General features: G+C 40.9%; 1 protein-coding gene across 1 annotated transcript in view; it reads right to left on the reverse strand.

The window, feature by feature from the left end:
- The window catches only part of F13A1 (coagulation factor XIII A chain), a 163,757-nt gene that overhangs the window by 113,652 nt on the left and 24,857 nt on the right, over positions 1–25,248 (reverse strand). Inside the window, exon 4 of the mRNA XM_040645023.1 lies at positions 2,691–2,942. Coding sequence (XP_040500957.1) covers positions 2,691–2,942 — 252 coding nt within the window. The remainder of the gene's footprint in view (positions 1–2,690; positions 2,943–25,248) is intronic.

Consider the following 25,248-nt stretch of genomic DNA (forward strand, 5'->3'; position numbering starts at 1 on the left):
CCCTACCCTATTTAACTCATCTGCAGCATTCCAAAGAACCAGTTGCTGTCTTCTTGAATCAATCAATTATCCAGTTCTGTGACACCATGCTCTTCTGATTTCCTTTAACTCCTTCTTCAGTTTCCTTCTCCTTTGTCTAGACTCTAATTGTTGATGATCCTAAATCTATGCTTATTCTTTCTTTAAACTTCCCTGTTAGCTCCTGATGGTGTCCATATTTACATCCCAAACTCAGCCATCTCCTTGGAGCTCTAGAGTCACTGATTCAAGTGACTACTTGATGTTTTCACTTGGAGAGCCCACAGATATCACCAAATTAACATTTCTAAATGTAATTCTTAGTTCTACCCCTAGATCTTCTCCTCCACTTACCCCAGTCTTCCTAGCTCTGAAAATGGCACCACCACCAACCTAGTTGGTCAGATACCAGCCATCTAGTTATTCTTGACTCCTCACTTTTCTTCACCTCCCATGATCAACCCCTTTGCAATTTCTGTTCTAAATCCAAAGTAGATCTCCAATCCATCCCCTCCTCCTCATCTCCACTGCCATCACCATAGTCCAGTCCATCATCATCTTTATCCTGGGCCACAGCTTCCAAACTGATGTGTCTAGTTTTATTCTCACCTTCTTCCATTCAGTGATACCTAGGGGAGGGCCCTCTGCTCCCTTTCTGTAATGCAGCTTCAAGTGCCGGGGCCATGTTATCTCTAGACCAGGCCACTCCTGAACAGGGAAACCTGGAAGCTACTCACCATGGATACAACTGAAGACCACAGCAGGGATCAGGTAGTAGAAAGTTATTAGATTATCCACCTCCTGAATGAGTCTCGTATACACTCAATATGTCAGACAACATGACTAACCCTTTTCACCTCTGGAAAACTGGCAACATAAGTTGAAATGCATGTAGACACATACCCCATGATATATGATATAATCTTTTTTTGGGATTATACCAAATTTGGGGTAAACCATATCATTTTCTAAATCCCTTGGAGTGCTGGATAGTTACATGAAATTATATTATATGATTTTCTTTTTGTAATGCAAAGAAAGTCAATAACAAATCCCTATTTATTTATTTTACAAATATGAATTTTTAAAATACAATTTTTAATAATAGGCCATGTCCTATGTACTCTTCCTTTTTATTTCTTTGCTAATTCTTTCATTATTAGACCTCCAAATGCTGGTGTTCCTTAGGGTTTGATGCTGTATTTTCTTTCCTCTTTATATTTTCTCTCTAGGTGCAGATGACTCCCAAGTTTACAACCCTGATTCTCATCTCCAGATTCACAGAGTGGAATACCTACTTGTCATCTGTGCTTGGGTATCCATAGTTATCTCCAACTTAACAAATTTAAAATCACAGTGTGTCTCTACGCCTTCATTCCCCTCCGTCTTTCCCACCTCTGTAAATAGCACCGCATCCCTTCAGTCACAGAATGCTTTATGTCTGGTTGACAAGATTATTGTACACAGGAGTGTACCTTTGAACAGCACATGGCCCCATTAACATCTCCTATTACCATCAACCTTGGACATCTGTCTCAGAGATAGGATTATCAGGTGTAAGAGGATGGGGTGGTGAGAGGGGAGTATAGGATTAGCTCAGTGCCATCTGCCAACACTACTGGAACTGATCATTCAAAGAAAAGGTCAGTAGGATCCAGGTTTATGTTATACATGAGTAGACAACGTTGTTGTTCACTTATTATCAACATGTAAGTGCAGTTCAACCCTGACTCGAATGCAACTCACAAGCAATGGTCTTTCAAAATCAGCAAAAAATGCAGACTCATTTTGGAAGATACTGGAGAGGAATTAAGATGATGTGAGATATCTCCTGTCCTATGCCAACTTTTATAAGTCTCATTACCTTATTTTTTAAGATCTAAAAGTGCACCCTCTCCCATTAATGCTGTTGCAATGTTTGCTTCTGCCTCCGGAACTGAAAATCAACTCCATACCAAGTATGGGAGCACTGGGCAGATAAAGAAAGGCAGAGATGGGGATGGGGAAAATACTGTGTGTGACTAAGTTTTTAAATGGAATTGAGAGAAATCCCAGGACTTGACCTATTTTATTTGAATATAACTAGATTAAGCTTCTGTAACAGACAGAAAGGAAAGCCTAGAATAGCAGTGGAGATTAAGTTGTATTATATTAAACTAATGTTACATGTTTGTACATCCAGAGTTACGGCTTATGAAATTTGCACCTACTCGGCTTACACACAAGTTTATGAGATTCTTTCAGCATTCTGTTTTTGAATTAGGGAGATAGAGAAGTTAGTTTTGCTATGGGCAGGATCAACTTTATCCTATTTTTCTGAAGCCAGATTATGGAACCTAATAGTCTTGAAAGCCCATTTTGTTTACAGAGTAAGAGCACACACAGAAGTGACGCCGTCAACACCTAGCTCCACAATTAACTAATTGTGCAACTTCAGGCATTCTTCAATTATATCCTGGAATGAATGTATAGCAGCATTAACTTCATACACACAGGCTTTGTCCTCATACACATTAAGGCCAAATTTCACATTTTTTCCTTTCAACCACGGGAAACAGTGTAGATAGAAAAGGGACATATCTTCTAGAATAATTCTGCTATCCCTCAAAAAGAGATGCATTGGAAAAATATGAACTATTTTTCTTTTAGTAAGAAAAATGCTCACTCCTTACCTTCACACCAAGGATTGAAGAGAATGTACGTGTCCGTTTCTGGGTTTCGGCTGGTGCGGAGTATGCCGTAGGGGGTCCAGACAGCAACATACATGCGGAATTTCCCCACAATGCACTCCGGAGAAGACTGGATGGACAGCCGGACAGACCTGTCCTCTCTCACGACAACTTTGGCCCCCCACTTGCCTCTCTGCAACTCCGGGATGACAGGAACTGGAATGTAGGTTCCCTTGTTCTCCTGAGGGTAGCGACCTTTGAGAAGAAAGAAGTATTGAGTCGATTTCACAAACCATTTTTGTTCTCACTCTGTCATCTTGTAGCTGAAGGTTAACATAATTAATTAGACTTGAAATCATAAGACTTGGGTTTGAATTTCATTTCTGCTACCGTATTGATACGTGATGTTAGTTGACTTTCTTCTTTGAAGCTCATATTTGCCATGTCTAGATTTAAAAAATGAATAACAATACTTACAGGAGTGTTTGTTGGTTAGTTAATGAACTCAGATAAGATGTAGAAATCGTAATCTGGTATGCAAAACAAAACAGAGCTTATAGGGTACCGTGAAGTTATCATTCCCCCTGAAATTCTGCTCTCTAAAAGTTAGAATTGCTCTTTTAGGGGGTTAGGCAAATGTGGTTTTGCTTATTCTGAATATGGTTTGTTATATTACCTATAATAGGATTATATTTATAGGTTGTATATGTGACCATTTTCAAATTCAACTGAAACACGTGTTTAGTGCCAGTCTCATCAGGGACTTAGGATTATGTCCTGGGCAAGAATTCAGGCTCCAGAGGCATATTCTCTAGATTTAAATCTTGGCCCTGCTTCTCCCTTACCCTGGCAACTTCTGGCAAATTACTTGAACTTTACAAATCCCTATTTCTTCCTCTTTTTCTTCATCAGTAAATGAGGATAATAATATTACCTGAGGAGGAAATAAAATAACACGTGTAAGATGTTTTGCCTATAATCTTTCATGCATAACAAATTTTAGCTGTTATTTCAATAGAAGATTAAGCAACAGGGAATTTTACCGTATTTCCAGGCTTAGCACACTTTATGTATAAGCTATCTCAGGGTATATTATACTTGCCTTTGTTGCAGTCATTCTAGACCAAATTCTTAATTCATGGGGTTAACCTCAAAACTAAATTTTACCAGTGGGTTCCTGAAAAATAGTCCTCACAGTATCTGTCACTTTCTCTCTCTCTCTCTCTCTCTAGATAAATAGATAGATGATAGATAGATAGATAGATAGATAGATATCTCAAGTCAACCTCATGACATTCTTTTTTGTTTTAAGACTTATTTATTTATTAGAGAGAAAGCATGAGAGCAGGGGCGGGAGGGGCAGAGGGAGACAGAGAATCCCAAGCAGACTCCTTGATGAGCAAGGAGCCTGCTGTGGGGCTTAATCCTAGGACCCCGAGATCACACCTAAACTGAAATCAAGATTCGGACTCTCAACCAACTAAGCCACCCAGGTGACCCTCAACATCACAGAATTCTTTAACGTTTTAGCTTACAGTTTATAGTTTAGTTTACAGGATCATCAAATGTATAGATATTTTTAAATGGAGCAGATCTTTCATTTACAAACTTTTCCAAAATGTGTTAGACATTTAATTCTTCTTGACTTGAGGGCTAATAAGTCTGCAAATTATTCTGACTGCAAGCAGAAGAAACTTCAAGGGAAAAACTTATCTAATTGTTTTATAGAAAACATGTAGAGGATTCTTCATTAAAACTAACAAAAACAATGCTTCGTTTGGGCCTCCAATTACATAGTATGTGCTATGAGGTCTTAAAGAATTCTTTGGTAGGCATATTTTCAAAGACAGAGCATTCTAAGGAGGTGGTTGCATAAGTTAACTGCTGTGTAATTTTGTGAGATGCTTAATCTTAATGAAAATAATAATTTACGCAGTGCAAGCCAGGGAGAAAGATTAGAACCCCAGTGCTTTGCTATGTGTTAGGGGTATCAGTTAATCACCACTCAGGATGAATATTATCATAAATCCAATAAAGCCTTAAAAATGGTTTGCTGCCAAGGTGCAACGTTGTCTAGGTGGTGTTTTTGGGAATGCATGGAGCTTAGTCTCTGTGAAAGCTGCACATAAATCCTGCAAGAGCTATTTGTTCCAAAGGCACCTCCATATTTCCTGTGTGTGCTCCTCTTTGTGCTTGTTCAAATTACGCAATGAGGCTGCCCTTTTCTCTGGAGCCCCTGTTGCTCTCTGGAGCCCCCATCACTACTGGAGTGTAGACATCAAACACGATCTCACCGGCTAAATGGGACCATAATTCATTCTTTACAGGGCTCCTGACAGCTGTTGCCACTAAATACTAGCTTGGATTTAGAATACACAGTATTAAATATAATACAAGCTTAGTAAAAATAAATTTTCAGAGATAAAATCTATGTGATAATGACAGATTAGATTTTTTTCAAAAAGGATAAAAGGAATTTTAGAATGCATTGCATAAGAATGCTCCTTTAGGAGCAAGGAAGTAAGAGATTATCTCTGAAGTTACATGTATGCTATGAGCCTCAGCTTCACCTTTGCACCGACATCCACTTTTGTTAGGACACTGAAATATCTAAGACAATCATTAGTTTCCATTATTACACTCGAAATTATGATTACAAAGACTTATAATAAATTTTACCTATCAAATTCATGGTATACTGTAGAAAGGAAAGAAAAAGGAGAGCCATGTTTATTCATTCTGGCTTTGAGCACAGTCACAACCTAATCTAAAGACTAGTTTGAACATTTTTCATTCACGCAACAATATTGCCTACTATGTGCTAGACATTATTCCAAGTGAACAACAGTGAACAAAATAGTGAACAAAACAGACTCCTGTGCTCATAGAGCTTGGAGTCCGTGGAAAAAGCCAATGCTTGTGCTGTTTATTATGTGCCCGTTACTGCTTTATTCCTTATATTAAACTGTGAGAAGGAAATTATTATCATTGCCCTAAATTTGACAAAACAAGAAACTAACACACATGGCCATTAAGCAATTTGTCCAAGGCGATGCAACTAGTAAGTAGGAAAGTTGAGATCTGAACGCCATCAGTCTGGCTGGAGAGCCTGGCAGTTTAATCACTAAGCTCTATGGCAGTTGTATGTGTAGAAAATGCTTTGGAATTGGTGAGAACTATGTTCAAATTCCGACTCAACAATTCACTATAGTTGTCACTTTGCACAAATTGCTTAGTTGTTTGAGCTTTCATTTCTTTGTTTCTGCAGTTCCAGAAGTGGAAAGAAAATAGGTTTTATACCATACTAAAAGCTTTACACTTGGTGCATGGTAGGCGGTAACTCAGGAGACATTTATTGTTTGTGTTTAAACATAACAGCTATTGGAAAGTAAAGCCAGAAGGAAGAAGAGGTGATTCCTCCCCTCCCCTCGCCCTGAAAGGTCTGGTTCTAAATCTGAAGAAATGTGAGTGTCCCAGTGAAAGCTGGTTACTTTTGTGGAGGGAAGTGTTGTGGCCACAGGGAGAGCAATTCAGTTGGCTCAGACCGTGTGATCATGGTACTTACTTGTTCTCTCTCATTTATTCTGTAAAATGGGATAGTAGTGGTCATGGTTGGTGATGGGGAGGGCAGGTCAATAAATGGCAGTGATTGTTATAATATTTCCCCCATTGTCTTAGGCTTTCTGATTTCTCTAAGTGATACTCTTTCTCTGAGCCAAGAGCAGGAAGCCAGGATGGGTTCCCTGACAAGCCAACTTATAGAACCCAAATCTACTTCAAAGGCCAAGTTCATTCCTGAGTCAAATATATTGAGCTGACAAATTTTTCTGTCAAGAGAACGCACATAGCCCACTTCCACAATCAATAAAAAACATGACATCATTCATTATTAACCCCAAAGCCTTAATAATTCCAGAATTATCATGTAAGAATCACCTGAAACATGTCCCTCACTCATAACTTGTGATTTTCTGCATCATTTATGGTGACTGTCATCTTCATTCATTCATGCCTTAATCAAGAGTTGGCAAGCAATGATCTACAGGCCAAAGGTAGCTTACTGCCTGTTTGTGTAAATAAAGTTTGATTGGCACACACTCATCCACTCAAGTATGATTGTGCTACAACAGCAGAGTAGAGTAGCTGTGACAGGGACCATATGGTCTGCAATGCCTAAAATATTTACTATCTGGACCTTACAGTAATGTTTGCCAACCTGTGCCTTAGAGAATTTTACATTTTATTTATTTAAGGGGTGATTTATTATGGTAACTCCACATCTAAGACTGGGACGTAAGAAGAAAATATTATCACCTGGTTTTTCCTTCCAAAGAGAAATATGTCACTAGACTAAGAACAAGCATCTAAACTACTATTAGGTCAACATTGGTTCCCTTAACACCTCCGAGTTAAATTCCTCACAGTCTTAGATGGAGTTGAAGACATAGGAGGCTGGTTGTAATTTTTTATCGATTTCACTAGACACAGCTAAAATATTCAATTTTATTACTGTACAAGGTGTTTAGAGTTGCCAAGGCAGTTCATATAGCTAGAGATGGAAATAAAGTGGCAGGAATGAAGGGTTATTTCTGGGGTCCTTTCCTGTGAGGAAATTTTTGCAGATGGGAAACAGGCTCCGTGAGGTTGTCGCATGAAGAGCATCCAGATAGCTGGGCAGAGGTAGAGACAGGGCTTAGATCAAGATCTCTGTACTGTGATACCCGTTCTCCTGTTTCTGCATCATGCAGCCTACATGGAGCTATGGGGAAGGATACTGAAGGCATTACAAAATAATAATAATAATAATAATAATAATAATAATAATAATGTATCGATGTTTTCATCAGTTATGACAAATGTACCATATCAGCGTATAATGTTAATACTGGGGAAAACTAGATGCAGGGTTTATTTATTTTTTTTTTAAAATTTATTTATTTATTTTAGAGAGAGAGAGAGTGCACATACAAGTGGGGGGGGGGAAGAGGGAGAGAGAGAGAGGACCCTATGGTCATGACCTGAGCCCAGGTTAAGAGTTGGATGCTCAACCGACTGAGCCACCCAGGTGTCCCTAAACTGAAAGTACTCTAAAATAAAGTGTTTATTTAAAAACAAAGACGAGGAAAAGAGAAGAACACGGCTGGAACACCTAAGGGGATAAGCCTTGGTGGATGAAAGAGGCGTGAAACAAGCATGGATGCGAGAGCTTAATAACCAGTAGTGAGAAAGAAGACCTGCAGGGGGAGCTTGAAAAGCGGAGCTGCGGGCTACAATGGATTTGAGTTGGGAAGTTTTCTAAGGCTGTGTCAATGACTGAAGGGAGAAGGGGAAGCAGCACTGCTGATATGGTCAGGCCACACAGCGCCAGCCCAGTGTATGGAAGCAAATCAAGAGCAGGTAGTGAGTACATTCATTCCAAAGGGAGGAAAAAGAACCCAGATCCACAGATCTTTTCATATTCACCGTATGGAAAAGCTGATTATTAATGGGGAACCTGACATGTCAATAGTACCGCAGGGTCTTGTCGGCTGCTCTGTACACCATGTTTAATTCTGAATGTAATGATTTCAATGACAGCTCTGGGGAAGAATTTTCTATGATTGAGTTGTGAGTGAGGAAGTTGTGACAGAGTAGTATTTCATTTCGCTAAATAGCCCTTCTCACCCCCAGGGGGTAGCATGGGTAAGAGACCACGATCAGGCCGCACTCCAGAACACCCATCCATCAACATCCATGACTGTCCATCAACTATCCTTGGCTGAATCGGGATGTGAACCTCAGCCTTACACAGGGGATCACCATGCACACATTTGCTGAAAGTGTGAAATGCCCAGATAATTGTTTTCCACCCCCTCCAAATTGCGTGACTTTTGTGTTAAAAAATCTGAGCAAGAAAAATAGCAGCAGAAAATATAATATCTCAGAAAGGATTCTTATTTTGTTTTTAATAGCGTGGTCTTTGAATTGGACTACCAACCACGAAAAAATATAATTACTGATTGCATTCTTTCACACTTATCTAAAATTGGTGCCAACTTCCCAACTGATCTAGAAATTAACACATGCTCTTAGTTTAAGTGCTTGTTTTCATTTGTAAATTAGTTTTGAGGCCACAGAAAGACTATTTTTAAGGCAAAATTCACTTGGACCGTATGCCTACATTGGGACACCCCTGTGTCTTCTTTAACCTCAGTCTCTCCTTACACATACATGGGTGAATACAGAGATGCACCAACCCTAATACCCTCAGCCTGCAACCAGGAGGAAGTGGATGAACATATTTAGCTGCATAAGATTTTATTTTTTACTAACATTGGCTTGTTGAGCCTGAGCTTTTTACATGGCTTCATCATATTTGTGTCGTTCACATGATAGACAAGAGAAATCCACCTCCAGCTCATACTCTGCCCTGTGTGTCCTTGGAGAAAATTAGCTCTCAACTATTCATTGCACAGACTGGAGAACCCTCTTCATGCAAAGTGCTGCTTAGGTAAAACTCTACAGAGGAACATGTTGCATTTTAAAAATTCATGTTTTTAGTAAGTTGATGGCCTGGGATATTTTTATATCGAAAACACAATGTCCGAAAAAAGGAAAAAGGAAACACAATGTCCTATGTGCTAATTAGGTTCCCAGGTAGTCCAGAAAGGCCACGAATGAGCATATAGTATGGTCAGTATGGTTGAATATTGTTACTAATAGAATTATTCTGACTTCACTTTGCTCATACCTAGAACCTGGAAGGAAATACTCAGCAAGGAGGAGGAGTAAGTAGATACCTGCAACTGAAGAAGACATGCCTGCCAGTCCCTTTTCCTTGGTGCTCTGAAATGAAGACACTTGTACCTCAGGACACCCTTATTTCCCTCATTTCTTGGGCACGTCATCTGTCAGTCAAGTGATTACAGTTGTGCTCCATGTATGGTAGACTTAGTAACAGTAAGTAGCAAGACACCTCTGGTCGTTCAAGTCTTGATTAATCACCTGAAAAGCCCAAACAAAACTGTTCCTTCTTACTCACTTACATCTCCATTTTTCTTATTAAACTGAAATAAAGATATTATCTCACTTGTCTTTATAGTCCCATAGAATGTCACAATGCCATGCACCAAATATGTGCACAGTAACTGGCAATGGGACTTCACTGTGCTTTTTGCAGATGTCAAGTCCCATTAAGAACATCACAGAGGTTTTAGAAGCTCTGGAATGAGATGTCTGTAGCAAGCCAGTTGTCAATTCCAAGCATCCTTCCTTCACAAGAAATGAAAATTTCCAGTTTGAAACCTTTTCCTTCAGAGGGGTGTTTTCCATTCACATATAAATATGTTTTAAGCTAAGCTCTGACTCCACCTAACTGCAGACTTTGTTTAATAGTGAATTCTTAGAAGAAGATCATCTCTAGGGAACTCATGAATATATCATGTCTCCAGCTGGGAAGGTAAATTTCATGATGTTAATTCATTTTTCCATTTGTTTCATTTGTTTTTCCCAAGACGCACCTTTCATGCTCAAAATAATCAATCTATTGCCAAATGGGCCCTGGAAGTGTTGCTGTGGTAACATGGTGCATGTGGCAGAGCTGGAAGCAGGGGTATGTAGCTTCACAGAGGGAAGCAAACCTGGTTTTACCAGCCTTGGGATGGAACGGGAGTGCACGGGGACCAGGATGCAGTAAGTCCCTGCATAACTTTTAGAAACATCAGGTTACCGACTATAAAAACAAAACACTATCAAAAAACTAAACAAAACAAAGCAAGAGGCACAGGAATCTTGGATGCTAACAGCGAAGAGGAGAGAAACCCAAATGTTCAAAAGCAAATCATTTCATCGAGGACCTCAGGAATTTGCCCTATTTCATATCTTGCCAGTGGGAGAGTTTAGACACTTATCTTCAGATGTTTCCTAAGGGAAGAAAGCTTCCTGGCAATGTTTATTCTGTGGCTCCAGCAAACCGGGGAAGGAAAAGGAAGTTTCTTGAGGACAGAGACTGAGTTGTGTTTAATGTTGCATATGCAGTGATGAACAAGATGCTTGGAACATACTAGGTGCTCAATAAATTGAAGATAGAGGGGCGCCTGGATGGCACAGTGGTTGGGCGTCTGCCTTTGGCTCAGGGCGTGATCCCGGCGTTGTGGGATCGAGCCCCATATAGGGCTCCTCTGCTGTGGGCCTGCTTCTTCCTCTCCCACTCCCCCTGCTTGTGTTCCCTCTCTCGCTGGCTGTCTCTGTCAACTAAGTGAATAAAATCTTTAAAAAAAAAATAAATTGAAGATAGAGATACTCTTTAAGGAGTCTTTTTTACCTTAATTTTATTTCACTTTTCTTTCAATCTTTCCTACATCTTTTAAAATCTTTTTTGGAGTAAGGTGAAATTTTGTGAAATAACCAGCACTGTACTAGGCTCTTTGAGTGACTCAAAAAAAAAAATTAATAAAGCTACCTCTTGATGACCATCACATTAAGAAGCACACACCTTCAATAGCCAAGCAAGGCGGTAATCTGGACATGAGGAGACCAGAGCCTGGCCCAGGCTGCTGCTAACAACATAGAGAGGAGGAAAAGGACATGAGGGAAAAAAATCACAGATAATCTCAATGGCATGAGATATAAGAATTTCCTCACCCATGAAGCAGAGCTCCTGCAACAACATTGACACTCACTGCATACATGTGGACAGTTCGCCAGGATAGCTGGGATGATTAGCCCTGAGGAGCAGGGTGTGGCAGGGCTTCTGAAACACAATCGCCACAGTTGTTGGGTGCATTGGAAACCCAGAGGAGGAAGGGTCTAAAGGTGCTATGGAAAGGAGAGAGGATTCCTCAGAGCAGGTGGCTTTGGGATATAATTTTAAAGACGGACAAGGTGGGGAAGAGCCTTCCCAGCAGAGGGAATATAGAAAGCGTGGGGCATAAGGGAACGATGAAATCCCTGTGGCAGTAGAAGCAGTTGGCTTGGGCAGGGTAAGAGCCAAAGGGACCTTTGATGCTGTGCAAAGGCATTAGACTGTGTTCCAGAAGGAGCTGGAGATGGGGCAGGTGCCAGTGAGAGGCTTTAGGTGGCCTTATGAGATTTGCACTTTAGAAAGGTCACTTTGGTGGCAGGATTGGAGAATGGTTTGGTGGGGACAAGCATAGAGGAAAGGAGGCAGAGGGCTGCTGAAGTACTCAGGTGAGACATGAGAGTTTGCTCAGAGTGAAAATGACTGGCTCTGGATAATGACCTAAGAGGGAAGGTAAGTGGACAGTTTAGGGTAGAAGCAATAGAGACTTAGATGTGAGATGCTGGTTCTGAGTGAGAAGGGCAGAACCAAGCTAACCCTATGTTTGGTTTATTCTTCACCCATGAGCTTTTGAGTGCCTACTAGGTGCCAGGTACCATATTAGTTGTTAGGTATCCAGCCACAAGTAAGACATCACCCCCATGATCCCTGAGTCGTGACTAAGCTGCAAGCCTTCTTGAGCACGCTGATCTCTAAGGGGTCTGCTCCAAAAATCAGGTCTGGTGTGGTTAGCTGCCATGCAGATTTACTCAATGAAGCTAGTTTTCTGGAAATTCCCTTAACCACATGTATGTGTTGCCTCGTTTGAGAGAAGACAGAATATTTTTAGTTTTTAAAATCTCTATGATTTAGGTGAAGTTGGTTATAGAACATAACACTACACCATAGATTTGTTCATATCGCTTATCCAATTTCTAAGGAACAGGAATAGTAGAAGTCAGAGAATTTGGATTTGAATTCCAGGTTGTCCACTTGGGAAAGCCAACTACTGTTTGTGCTTATCTAATGTGCCTGTTGACCACCTGGTTTTCTCAGACCCAGGGTCCATACCTCTGAGAACCCTCATCCTGGTTCTACGGAATACCCTATGCCCTTTGCCGTCTAGCTTCCAGGTAGGTTTGACCCATGAGAGGCTTTGGAGGCAGATGGGGTACACGCCAGAGTCTGTCTCCTGCTCTCTCTCTGCTTCTGGAGATGCTGAATCTCCTCTAAGGCTCTCAACTCCCACTGGGAACTGGACAGTCCCTGCCATGGCTCCAGCTCTCAGGGATTACTTCTGGGTTCTCGTAAAACCTCCTCCTCCACCATGTGCCTTCAGCTCCAGGTGTGGTAGCAATTTTCTGCTGTGACTAATTCCTGAGTTGCCTCACTGTGGCTTCTTAGTGCACTTCTCAGCAGTGCAACCAATTCCTTTGACTACACTTCCATTGCTTATCCAACCTAGAGAAGTTGTACCCTCTGGACGCTGACTCTGCAGTGTCAGACAGTACTAATACTCTGTATCAGCTCTAACAGTTATATCCATGTAAGATCTGGGGAAACTGGGGCTCAGAGAACTTAAGTAATTAGGTACCAACTGCAGAACAATGATTGGAACCCAGGTCTGTTTGGTCTAGCACTCATGTCTGGGAAAGCCAATCAGCCTCTCAGTCTGTTTTCCACCTGTAAATTGACCTTATAAAGGAAGAGGTTTAAATAATAATGTGTGTGAAGGGCATGGCATGAGCTGAACATATCATTATAATTCTCATTATTATATGGTGTCTGATGGTCACAACGGCAAATAAAACTCATTAAACCTATTTTATTTTTATTTCTGAGCATGACCACATGGGTAGTGAAGAAGGTGGCTGCTGATGTGATATGGTTCAGAGATTTATTCAGCAGGCATTTACCAAGCACCATTTAAATGCTAGGCACTGCTCTAGGTACTGACAATACAGTGACGTCAACACAGATAGGTTTGTGGAGCATACAATTCAGTTGGGATAAACAGACAATAAACAAATAAATATATACATATTAATGGAAGTTAATGCCATGAAAAAGTAAATAAAGCAGCTTAAGGGGACAGAGAATAACGAGGTGGGGGTGCTGATTTGGAGAGAGCGACTAGGTAGGACTCCCTGGTAAGGTGACATTTGTGCAGAGATGTAAAAGAAGATTAAGAAATGAGCCATGCAAACATCGGTAGAAAAGCATTGCAGTAAGTGCAAAGGTCCTGAGGAAGGTGATACCTAGTATGCTTGAGGAAGCTGCTGTGTTTGGAGCAGAGGGGTACATTGGAGATAGCTGTAGGAGGTGGGGTAAGAGAGAGTCAGGAGATCAAGTAGGGCTTTGTAGGCTGTTGTCAGGACTCTGGAATTTATTCTGACTGAGAAAAGAAATCACTAGAAAAGACACATTGTCTGCCTTAAGTTATTCTTAAAAATCACGTTGGCTGCTGTGTGAAGACTATTAGAGAAAAATCAAGATGACTAGGAGGAACTCTTGATGTCCCAAAATATTCCCACTTTGCTTTTTGATAATAGAAATCCTTCCAATGGAGGATGAATTAGAGATAATGCTAAAATGTTTATATCCCTGGGAAGTTTTCTTAAATTCATTACTCTGTGATATGAAACCTGATTACCATAACTTTCCTAAAAGCTGGTTTCACAGCTGGAAGACAAGTGGACATCAAACACAGGGAAACTTGCTCATGGAAGATGGTACAAAAAATGTGGCCATTTGAAATACAAAGTTTGTCTATGTCATAATTGTTTCTAGAGCAATTTCTAGTTCTTCCTTAGCATGAATTTAAAGGAAGCTCTGTTGTTTTACCAAGTCACTGAAGTTCAAATCCTCCAGATTCCAGCAATGTTAAGGAGAGAGCTAGGATGTTGACGTAACAATGACTAGTTTATTGTATTTTGATGGATTTCATGATTATAAACCAAACTGCATGTCAGTTTTTTGTTGCCTTTCACTCCAACTGTTAGCAACGATTTCAATGGACAAAGGATGATTCCACCTTTCTTGTGGTTCTGCCACCCTCAAGCTGGGCTCTGAAACCCAAGGCAGATTAGGAGAGGGCAGGAAAACACACTTTGGACTGAAAGTGGGCATCACTGCCTGGAGGCATGACAGCTAGCAGCTTTGGTGCCTACCTCCTTCATGTTCTCAATGAGCCTCAGGAAGCATGACATAAGAAATTCCCTCTTACAATAACTTAATTTCCCCAGCAAATGGTAATTGTATGGAGCCAAAGCTCCATTTGTTTGAGTTGTATCCATCATGTAAGCAGACTGAGGCTTGTGGGTCTTATGAGAAAGACTCATTTAGTTAAAATAATAACAACTGGCTTAAAAAGCAGTGTCATTAGCCAACAAGAATAGGATCAAAAGTTTAGCTGAATATCTTCCAAGCAAAGCAGACCTCTGATGAAATTGTCACTGAAACATCCAATTCTTGCTAATAATTTAATGGCAACGCTGATGGGAATAAGGATAAATCATTGGTAATCTAACAAAAATATTTGTCTGTCTTTGGAATGGAAACATATGAATACAATTCATAACAGCAACTATTAAATGAGTTTGTATTGCCAGGAGTTAAACCAATTGCTGATAGAGCAAAAATTAGCATAGAAATACTCTAGGCAATGAGAGGCAGTCCATTTGGTATTAGTCTGTAGGTGGATATCAACAATACATACTCAATAAAGATTTATTTAAACAGATATTTATAAATTGCTGACTATGAGCAAAGTAATATCACTTTACCTGGAAGTGACAAAGGTAATATATGAGATGTATATGATATGCTTCCTCCATTCAGTAAGTTTATAATCAAACATCAACTTTACACTGTAATTCATGTCAGAAATCTAACGCCACATGAGAATAACAGATCTCTCTGTTCAATGGTGGTCAATGGTGGAATCAGGAATGACTTTATTAAAGACATAACAAAAAACAGAACTTGAGGGGTGGGCAAAAAGAATGAGATGCATGTTGCATTTTATTAGCTTATATGTGCATTTAAGTGTGGATGGCTGTTCACTTGCTTACTATAGATATTCATACTTGCATCATGAGCTATCAGTGCTTACATATAAACGCATCACAAAAAGTACTCAAGCCTGATTTTCATGACAATGACATAATCGACTACATAAGTGACCACGGAGAAGACCCTGTGTACATCCAAGGATGTAAAGGAACCATATCCCAGGTTGGACCAGTGGAGCCCTGCCTAGAGATGCCTGTGGAAGAAGGTGATTATTCTTCTTCGCATCTCCCCAGGGCTCAAGATATTCCAATCTTCTCTCATGTCCTCTGCAAACTTGTTGCTCACTGATTTGCCTAAAATTTTTAAAATAAAGGTAACTTTCATGTATCTCTTTATTTGTGGACTAAAGGTGTACAAGTTGGCCTTCCATGAATGACACCCAACTCCCGTCCTTTGGAAAATGGCACAATGAGGAAATTTTGTTGAAAAATCTGTCACTACTCTTGAACTCCAAAGTTTAACCCCAAAATGAGGGCCGATGCTCTGAAGTTTCACACTACTGAGTGGCCAAAGAATCTTCACTTTGGGACTTCCTCTGGGCTTGCCTCCTCACCAGCTCTTGGTGACCAAACACTTCCATGCTATACCCAATAAAAAGAGCCATTTGGCTACTCATTCTAAAGGAACTGGTCTCAGCTAACAGTAAATAGCAAGAGTCTAATACATCCACTTTTGCTAAAATTTTAATATCTGGTAAGACTAATACTTCCTTTCACCTCCAAATCCACTCTTTATGGAAATAATTCCCTAACATTTTAAATGAATAAATTGTCATAGCTGAATTCCATTCATGGCACACAATTTGGAGAGAGGGATGGGTTCCTGTCTTCACCTCCCGTTTCGTAGATGCTGTATCCTTCTAAGACCTTTCCAGACACCAGGCCTGGCCTGATCCCTCCCTGAGGGAAGAGACTAGGTATAAGAAACTTGGTTAAAGTATCCTTACACATTGATTGGTCATTATCATTATACCTAATGTCAAAATAATACATTTGTATTATTTTAAGCCACTAAGATTATAATCATTTGTTACAGCAGCAATAGAAATCTAACACAAACACAAAACACACAGTTGTCATGTTGTGAAGATTCGTAAAGTGTCGGTTTATGAGTGATATTATTATCTGTCCTGTATCATACTCACTCAAGTCTCTTTGGGTATAAATTAGAAAAAACCTCAAGGATGAGAAATGCTATGAAGGTCATGGATCAGGGGTCAGGAGTCATCATAGATATAACATGGAAGCAAAAACAATAAGTGAGATAAACCTAGATTAGATTGGGAAATACTGACAGGAGGTAAAATAGCAGTAAGCATATAGGACTCAGATCACGATTTCTAAATATTACTTTCTATTAAAAGGAAGCAGGGCTCCTCAGATAAATGGTTGCTTTCAGGGCTGGAGCAGGGAAAATACAAGAATGAGCATGAAACAACTTGTTGTGCCAGAAAACAAGGAAGGAAGGATACTAAAGCCAGTTGGAGAAGCTTCCAACTGGCAAAATCTAGGATGATTTGAACATCAAAATAATTAATGATAGTAACAGATTTAGGTAACCCATTTAATTAAAAGAGGAAATCATGAATTCATGCAGACATCAATCAATCATTCTATCAGTAAAAATTTTGATGATGAATAGAAAAACTTTCATAGTCTCAAGGTACTTTCTTTTAAAGTACTTATTAACTACAAAGTGAACAAAGAAGAACTCTGCAGTAAGGAACCCTGACAGACACCACTGTGTTGGGTTCTGAGATGTGCTGCCCAGAGTTGCTGGGAGTGATGCCAGAAAATGGTCCTTGGTGATGGGGTGCCTGGGTGGCGCAGTCGTTAAGCATCTGCCTTCGGCTCAGGGCATGATCCTGGAGTTCTGGGTTCCAGCCCCACATCAAACTTCTCCGCTAAGAGCCTGCTTCTTCCTCTCCCACTCCCCCTGCTTGTGTTCCCTCTCTCGCTGGCTGTCTCTCTCTCTGTCAAATAAATAAAATAAAATCTTAAAAAAAAAAAAAAAGAAAAGAAAATTGTCCTTGGTGGGTCAGGTCTCTTAGGAAATTGCCTGAGCTGAAGAAAACTGCCTCTGAAGACCTATTTCGGCTCCATAACTCCCCATGAGATGAGCCACGGCCTTTGTTAGGACTGCTCACAGCTCATCCTCTCCCTCTGCCCAAGTATTCTCAGGAACACTCTGTATTCAACTTCTTTCATACTAATTTCAAAGTCCACTTCCTGTGGAACCCAACTGCTATACATGGAATGCTGGTATCCCCATCAACTCTTCGGTTGAAATCTAACCCCCGATTAGAGGGGGACCTTGGGGAGGTGACTAGTCCATGAAGATGGAGCCTTCATGAATGGGAATAGTGCCCCTATGAAAGAGATCCTGGAGAGCTCCCTTACCCTTTCCACCATGTCAGGACACAGTGAGAAGACAGCTGTCTATGCACCAGGAAGTAGGTTCTCAACGAACACTAAATCTGTTGGCACCTTGATTTTGGACTTTTCAGCCCTCCAGCATTGCGAGAAATAAATGTATATTGTTTATAAGCCACCCAGTCTATGGCATTCTGTAGAGGAGCCTGAACAGACTAAAACACCAACCTATGACACTGCTTTCATCAAGTGATCAAAGTTAATATCATCAGTAACGGGATCTGTAAAAAATATGTGCAACCAGATAAGATTCACTGAGAAGAACACAAACCACCTTTGTGTATTACACCAAGGATACAGAACCAGATTGCAGTCATGAGGAAACATTAGACACATCCAAATTGAGAGGCATTCTACAAAATTAACTGCCTTTGTATGTTTCATAGGTGCCAAGTAATGAAAGTCAAGGAAAGACCAAGAAAGTGTTTCGAATTGAAAAAACATGACAACAAAATGCAACATGTGATTTTGCACTGGACCCTCTTGCTATAAGGGACATTACTGGGACAATTGGTGACACTCAAATAGGCTCTAAAGATTAGATGATCATAAGTTCACAATGTTAATTTCCCGATTTTGACGGTTATATAAGAGAATGTCTTTGCTCATGGGACATCAGATTGACAGCTCTCTAACGGTTCTGAAAAAAAAGCGTTTTGTACTATTCTTGTAAATTTTCTGTACAGTGTAGTTTGTTCCAAAATAAAAAAAAACAAACAAACTTTTGTGGGGCACCTGGGCAGCTCATTTTGTTAAGCGTCTGACTTCTTGATCTCAGTCATGGAATTGAGCCCCAGCTCAGCGCGGAGTCTGCATCTCCCTCTCCCTCTCCCTCGGCCCCTTCCCCTGCTCGTGCACATGTTCTCTCTCTCTCTCAAATAAATAAAGTCTTAAAAAAAAAAAAAAAAACTTTTGCAACAACAGAACAACATGTGTACCCACAGTTTGTACAATTATCCATGTTCTTCCTTTTTTTTTTTTTTAAATACCATCAATGATGTAGGCCTTCCAGTCTCCTAAGGAGACGTGTGGAGCGCTCTCTCTTTGGAACACCAATATCAAGTCTCCGAAAGTATGTACTGAAGGGCTACCCTCCTGGTTGCCCTGCACTAGGCAACAGTCTATCTTTATCAACAGGCAAAATACAACCTTTCTTTTTTTTTTTTTTAAGATTTTATTTATTTATTTGACAGAGATAGAGACAGCCAGCGAGAGAGGGAACACAAGCAGGGGGAGTGGGGGAGGAAGAAGCAGGCTCATAGCGGGGGAGCCTGATGTGGGGCTCGATCCCATAACGCCGGGATCACGCCCTGAGCTGAAGGCAGACGCTTAACCTCTGTGCCATCCAGTCGCCCCAAAATACAGCCTTTCTCCTCAAGAAGCATCAGCTCTAGGAGAATGCACAACTCAGTGATGAGGAGCAAAATGTCAATGAAGGGCTCAGCCTGTTGCATAATAACGCAAACAGAGTCCAAGTCTGAAGAAATCAATAGGGGGGTGGTTACTTAGTAAATCAATGAAATAAGGATGGTGGAGCACCCAGAAGGCCAGGGTTACAGTGTCATGTAAATCTGGGGGAAATGAAGCAGAGAGAGAAAAAAAAAAAAAAGACTTCTTTCTAACTTCTGAAGATGATTACCTTATAGTTGTGCCCTAAATAATCAGGACTGTGATTTTTTTTTCCTGAAATTTTATCTCGGTGGTTATAAACACAAGTGCTGTCTTTATGAATCATCTTTATTTTTAAAATTTGGCTAACACTCCACTCAAGTGTCTTTGACATGTTTAAAGCAATTTGTTTCACAAATATGAAAGTTAGAAAAAAATGAAATGACGGAAATGAAGTGTAATGGAGACAGTGTGTCATTTTCTATCACTTAGAAATATGTTGCACAAATAAAAAAGTTGTTTGATGGAATATGCCAAACTAGCTGTCTCCACTACTTCATGTCCATCATTTTAGTCATAGAAACTTTGTTTTTGTCTCTTTCTGTGGAATTAATTGCCTCAAATACTAAGGGTTCTTGTCTACCCTGTGAACTGACTTTCTGGTGAACTTACAGCATATATGTCAACTCAACTTTGGGATGCTGGACTTCAAACATGGCTTCTCTCTTTGGGATCCAGTTAGGAGATGGAGAGGGAAAGACATATTGCCTTTGTATTTTCCCAGTCAAGGAAACAGGACTTGAAATAGCATTCATTCTTGTAAGTCCAAATGGAAAGCATAACACCTTTAATGGAAGAGCTGATAGCATTGTGCTGACAGCTGCTTTCCAAAACAATTTTCTGCACATGTGTTTCTCTCTGGACCAATACCACAGCACACACTTCATTAGCCCCTGGACGGCAAGAAGGAGTAGGCCCCGAGGATTTTCATTTGCAACAACAGAACAACATGCGTGTCTGTCTCAGCTGGCTGGGGCTGCCGTAACAAAATGGCGTAGACTAGCTGGCTTAAACAATAGACATTCATTTCTCACTGTTCTGGAAGCTGGAAAGTCCAAGATCAAGGCACAGGCAGATTTGGTTCCTGGTGAGAACCCTCCTCTTACTTTGCAGATGGCATCTGTGTCTTTACATAGCGGTGGGGAGATATAGTTCTGATCTCTCCTCTTCTTCTTAAAAGGGTACAGATCCCATCATGGGGCCCCACCCTCATGACCTCATCTAATCCTAATTATCTCCCAAAGGCCCCAGCTACAAAGACCACCCCATTGGGGGTTAGGGTTTCAATATAGGAATTTGGTGAATGGATGGGGGAACACAAACATTCAGCCTATAGTAATGTCTCACCTCTCTTCTCTATCTCCTCTCCCTTACCAACCCCCTTTGGACTGTCCTGCCAGGACTATACCTTAACCAAGTTCCTCATACCTAGTCTCTTCCCTGAAGGAGGAATCAGTAGAATTCAGATTCTGAATATTGGGTGGTCCTAGCATTTCTCACCTGATGCTGGACCTGGGATCTGGAAAGATCATGGAAGGGTACAGGGTCCACTGAATGGCAAGCAAAGACAGGAATCCATCCCCATCTCCAAACTGTGTGCAATGAATGGAATTCAACCATGGCAATTTTTTCACTTAAAATGATAGGAAATTATTTCCATGAAGAATAAATACAGAGGTGAAAGGAAATATGATTAGTCTTAATGGATATTTGAATTTTATCAAGAATGGATTAATTAAATCTTGTCACTAGCTATTAGCTGGGACCGGTTCCTTCAGAATCAGTTGCCAAAAACTGATTTCGTGGGGTGCAGTGTGGCAATTTTTGATGACCATGTGCTGCCAGGGAAGGCAGGTGCAAAGGAAATGCCAGCATAGAGACTTCTGAGCTGCCCAATGGGCAGTGCAAAATTGTTGATACATTTGCAAGACTACTGTCTCAGTTTCCTCACATGCAAAAGGTAGATTATAATTGTAACTACCTTTTATAACTAGATCACATGCACAGAGAATGATCACAGACCTGACCTGGGATTCCACACTGGTTGAACCACACTCATAGACTTGAACATGTTTATTCCCCTATTTATTCCAAATTTCCATTAATGCTGTTCCTGTCCAGTCTTAGTACTCTCCCAGGTGATCTGATTAAACGTCCAGAGAATTCAAGGTTGCCATCGCCACCCAGAACCCTGAGGGATTATAGAGGACTGTAGCAATACCTTGTACAGCTCCAAAAGAGGTCTGGAGAGAGGTTTAGCTCTCATCTCCTGGGGTGCAAAAGTGGTTGCCTTCCCCCTCAGCTCCCTGGGTAGCTTGGGTCTCTTTGCTCCTACAGTGAGGAAGTGCAAAGGAGCCCACACTATGCCTCAGATGGCTCGCTGGGGCCTGCTCCCAGCGCTGTGCCTGTTTGCCCATCTCCTGTTGTTGGGTCTCCTTTCCTTTCCTCTGCCTCATCTTGAATGGATGTCTCTGCTTGACCTCACCTATGCTGGAGGAACTCACGATCCCAAGTCTGCACTTCCAAAGCCAGGTCAACAGGGCACCACACACAAACCGATGCTCTTGGCTCGTCATGTCTTCCCTATCTGAAATGGTTTTTCTGGGCCCTGTTTGGACACTTATTCCAATTTTTTAACATCACAAGATTGTTCTCTTTTCCTCTCTACATCCCTTTAGTTTTCTAGTAGCTTCCTCTTGCCTCAGCTCTGATTTGGCAATCATATATCCAAGATTTGCCAAGGACAGCCCCAGATTATGCCTATTTTCTTAGCATCTCATTTATTTAGTCGCTCCTTCCCTCTCAAAAGTGTCCTGGCTTGGAGGATCATTATAGGGCCACCCTAGCTGTGTTCCACTGAGCTCTATCAGGCCCTGGGTTGACCTTGTGCAAGAATGTGTTTGAACACTTTATTGGTCATGGGTAGTTTCCAGACCTATAAGACAGTTGGGCAAAGCGATGGCTATGATACTTTCCAGTGCCCAAGTATTTATGATTCTGTGATTCTATGAAAAGCACCAAGCTTTGGACTGCTTCACCTTTAGCAATGAGCAGACACACAGAGTAAAACATTAGAGAGACATGCTTTTCAGAGCAGTCGATCCTGACTGTGTGGTGGGCAGTACTCCTGGGCTCTTCTCCTCCTCCTTCAGCTACTTGCTTCTGCCTTGAATACCAGCTCAGCCCTCCGTCTCTTTCATTCCACACACTTTCAACTTATGGTACCCTATTCTCCGGCATCTCTTCATACCTGATTCCTGATGCTTTTCATCTTTTTCCTCAATATTTATTGTTGGAATATCTTGTTTCCTCAGGACATTGCTCTCTGCAGAGTGTCAGCTAGTTACTCTGCAGAGCCAATTTGTGCAAATTTACAAATGGGTCAGTTGGACGGTATTATCTGTCCTGACAAAGCATTTTCAGTTTTCTAGGGAAGCTTCAGATATTATGCATTAATTTGAAGGAGTAACTACAATGGAGGAATTCAACATGCTGTTGCTGGAATGCCTTTCATGGCTCATCATATAGGTAGCTGCCTCTCTACCTGACTATAGATCTGTCAGGTGGGAGTCATATGTTGGTGAACATAATGCATGAATTAATGAATGAGATTGAAAATCTATTTTTACTATAATCCATTTTATTATCATTCTACACATTCCTCCCTGGAAACCTTGATTTTTAAAGTATATTTGGTTTCCCAGTTCAAAGTGTGAGAAATCAATCATCTCTAGGCTATCAGGAAAACATGGATTACAGATATCACTCTCTCTCCTCCCCCTACAGGCAAATTGGGTGAGTAAAGTAAAGGGACGTGAATATCATTCAAGTCTCTCTTGAGCCTTCATGTGCACAGAGACCTACACCATTTATTGAGCCCCTTTTAAAATGCTCCTGAAAGCTAATGGTGACTTAATTGCATTCGACCATGTTAATGAGATTCTGATCTTTGACAGAAGATAGTTTTTCAGGGCTCGTGTTTTAATCTGACATGATGAAGTGGATTGCTTAGGGGCGATAATGATTCTGCTGTGTGGAGAATCCAGATGCCCCAGCTCACCTCTACAAACCCTGGGGAAGACCCAGCAGAAGGGCTCTGAATTCTAGTTAGTGCAAACATTCACTAAGCAAATAATAACTGGAGGCTGACTCCATAAAGTGAGCACATCTCTAATGGCTTGTCAGGATGGGTCTCCAGACCACAGCAAGCTTCACGAAACTCCAGGAGCGTCAAGAACCAGTGGTACCCAAGCTAAATATAGCCATGAGATCTGATTCAGTTCAGGATTCCTTTTCTCATTAGAAATATGTGTACATCAGCAGAAAATACATGCTTAGGTTTCCAATAATACCTTCCTCCCAGCCTGGAGGGTACACACTTCCTGTTCCCCTTGTGATACTCCCAATTCCTCAAAATCCATCTCAAGACTTAGTTGCCTTGTCCCAAGACTTCATCCTTCACCTCTAGCCTATGTCCCTCCTATCTGCCCGCCTCTGTCACACATTTCTGGTAAAGAATTGTGTCAGTTCAGCGCTTGATTTTATACCACCTGGTTGTGTTTATTGTGGAATTCTCATCCCAACCGTAGTAAGCTCTTTAAGGACAGGGATGGTGTCTTAAAACCCCCATGGCATCTCACACAGTGCCGGACACAGTGGAGGTTTCTGCATCAGAAATTCACTGCGCTAGTCATGACATGAGATATTATAAAGACACTTAAACAGAAATGGAAAGGAAATAGGGAGATGAAAGAAGCCGCATCAAGACCCCCTGATGAGCCTCCAACAGTGCAGCCGACCAACCTCTAGGTGGTTATGCTACACTTGAGCCAGAGTTAGGCAAGTGCATTCAGAGCATCCAACCTGACCTCCTGAAGGCTGAAGAAAACCCTATGAACCCCCACACAAATTGCTATACTCACCTCCTGAGGATAACTCTTATTACTCCCTTACTCCCCTAATGGGTAAATACAAAAACATCTACCCACAGGACTATGTGTAGGTGTATACGAGAGAAAGAACAAGAGTGAGAGCAAAAGAAAAACAGAGAGAGACAGAGATGAAAGAGAAATGACAGAAAGGATAGAAAGCATCAGAAGGGCTGAGATATTGAGAAAAAATAAAAGGTGAAAAGGATAGCAAAGGAGAGGTGCAGCTATTTATAGCTTGCCTGTGGTCATCTAACACCTGTCTGGCTCTGGCTGCTGTTATAGTAATGCTTTATGAAGGTTATACTGCCTTAAGGAATACTGTAAGGATTTAGCTTTCCTATGTAGTTGCAATATTCAAAATAAGCCTGGTAATTGGGTCATCTTATTAGCAAGCAACTATCACTAAGGAGTTCCAAGAGCTTTCTAGTCAGTCCCTCGTCGGTCCATGTAACACACTCACAGAGTAATGAGAGGGCATGGATTATGAATAATTAGTCCATTTTTATCCATTCTTCAGTGGGTTTTCATTCCACTTGGACACTGTCTCTCTTTTCACAGATTGGAGACTTAAGAGCAAGGTGTTCACAGTGGACACATTCATTTTCATTAAATGTTTTGCCCCTCCTTTTTTAACTTCACACACTGCAAGAATGTCTTAGAATTTATGTGGAAAAGCCAGGTAATGCCCATGCTGAATAATCCCTGAGTTCAGACCATAGGTTTCTAGTCATGTACAATTTCAATTATGTGGGTGCTAATTAGTCAAGGTTATGAATTCCCACAGGTGAAAGAGGTCAATGTAAGACACAGCATGAAGACAGAAAGAGAGGGCAGTGAGGGCAATGGCAAATTAGGAGAATAAAAAAGAGGGAGAAAGGGGAGGAGAAAGTCAGGCATCTATGTAGGATTCTCATTCT

The sequence above is a fragment of the Ursus maritimus genome, unplaced genomic scaffold (assembly GCF_017311325.1).
Source record: "Ursus maritimus isolate PB19 unplaced genomic scaffold, ASM1731132v1 scaffold_30, whole genome shotgun sequence".
NCBI lineage: Eukaryota > Metazoa > Chordata > Mammalia > Carnivora > Ursidae > Ursus > Ursus maritimus.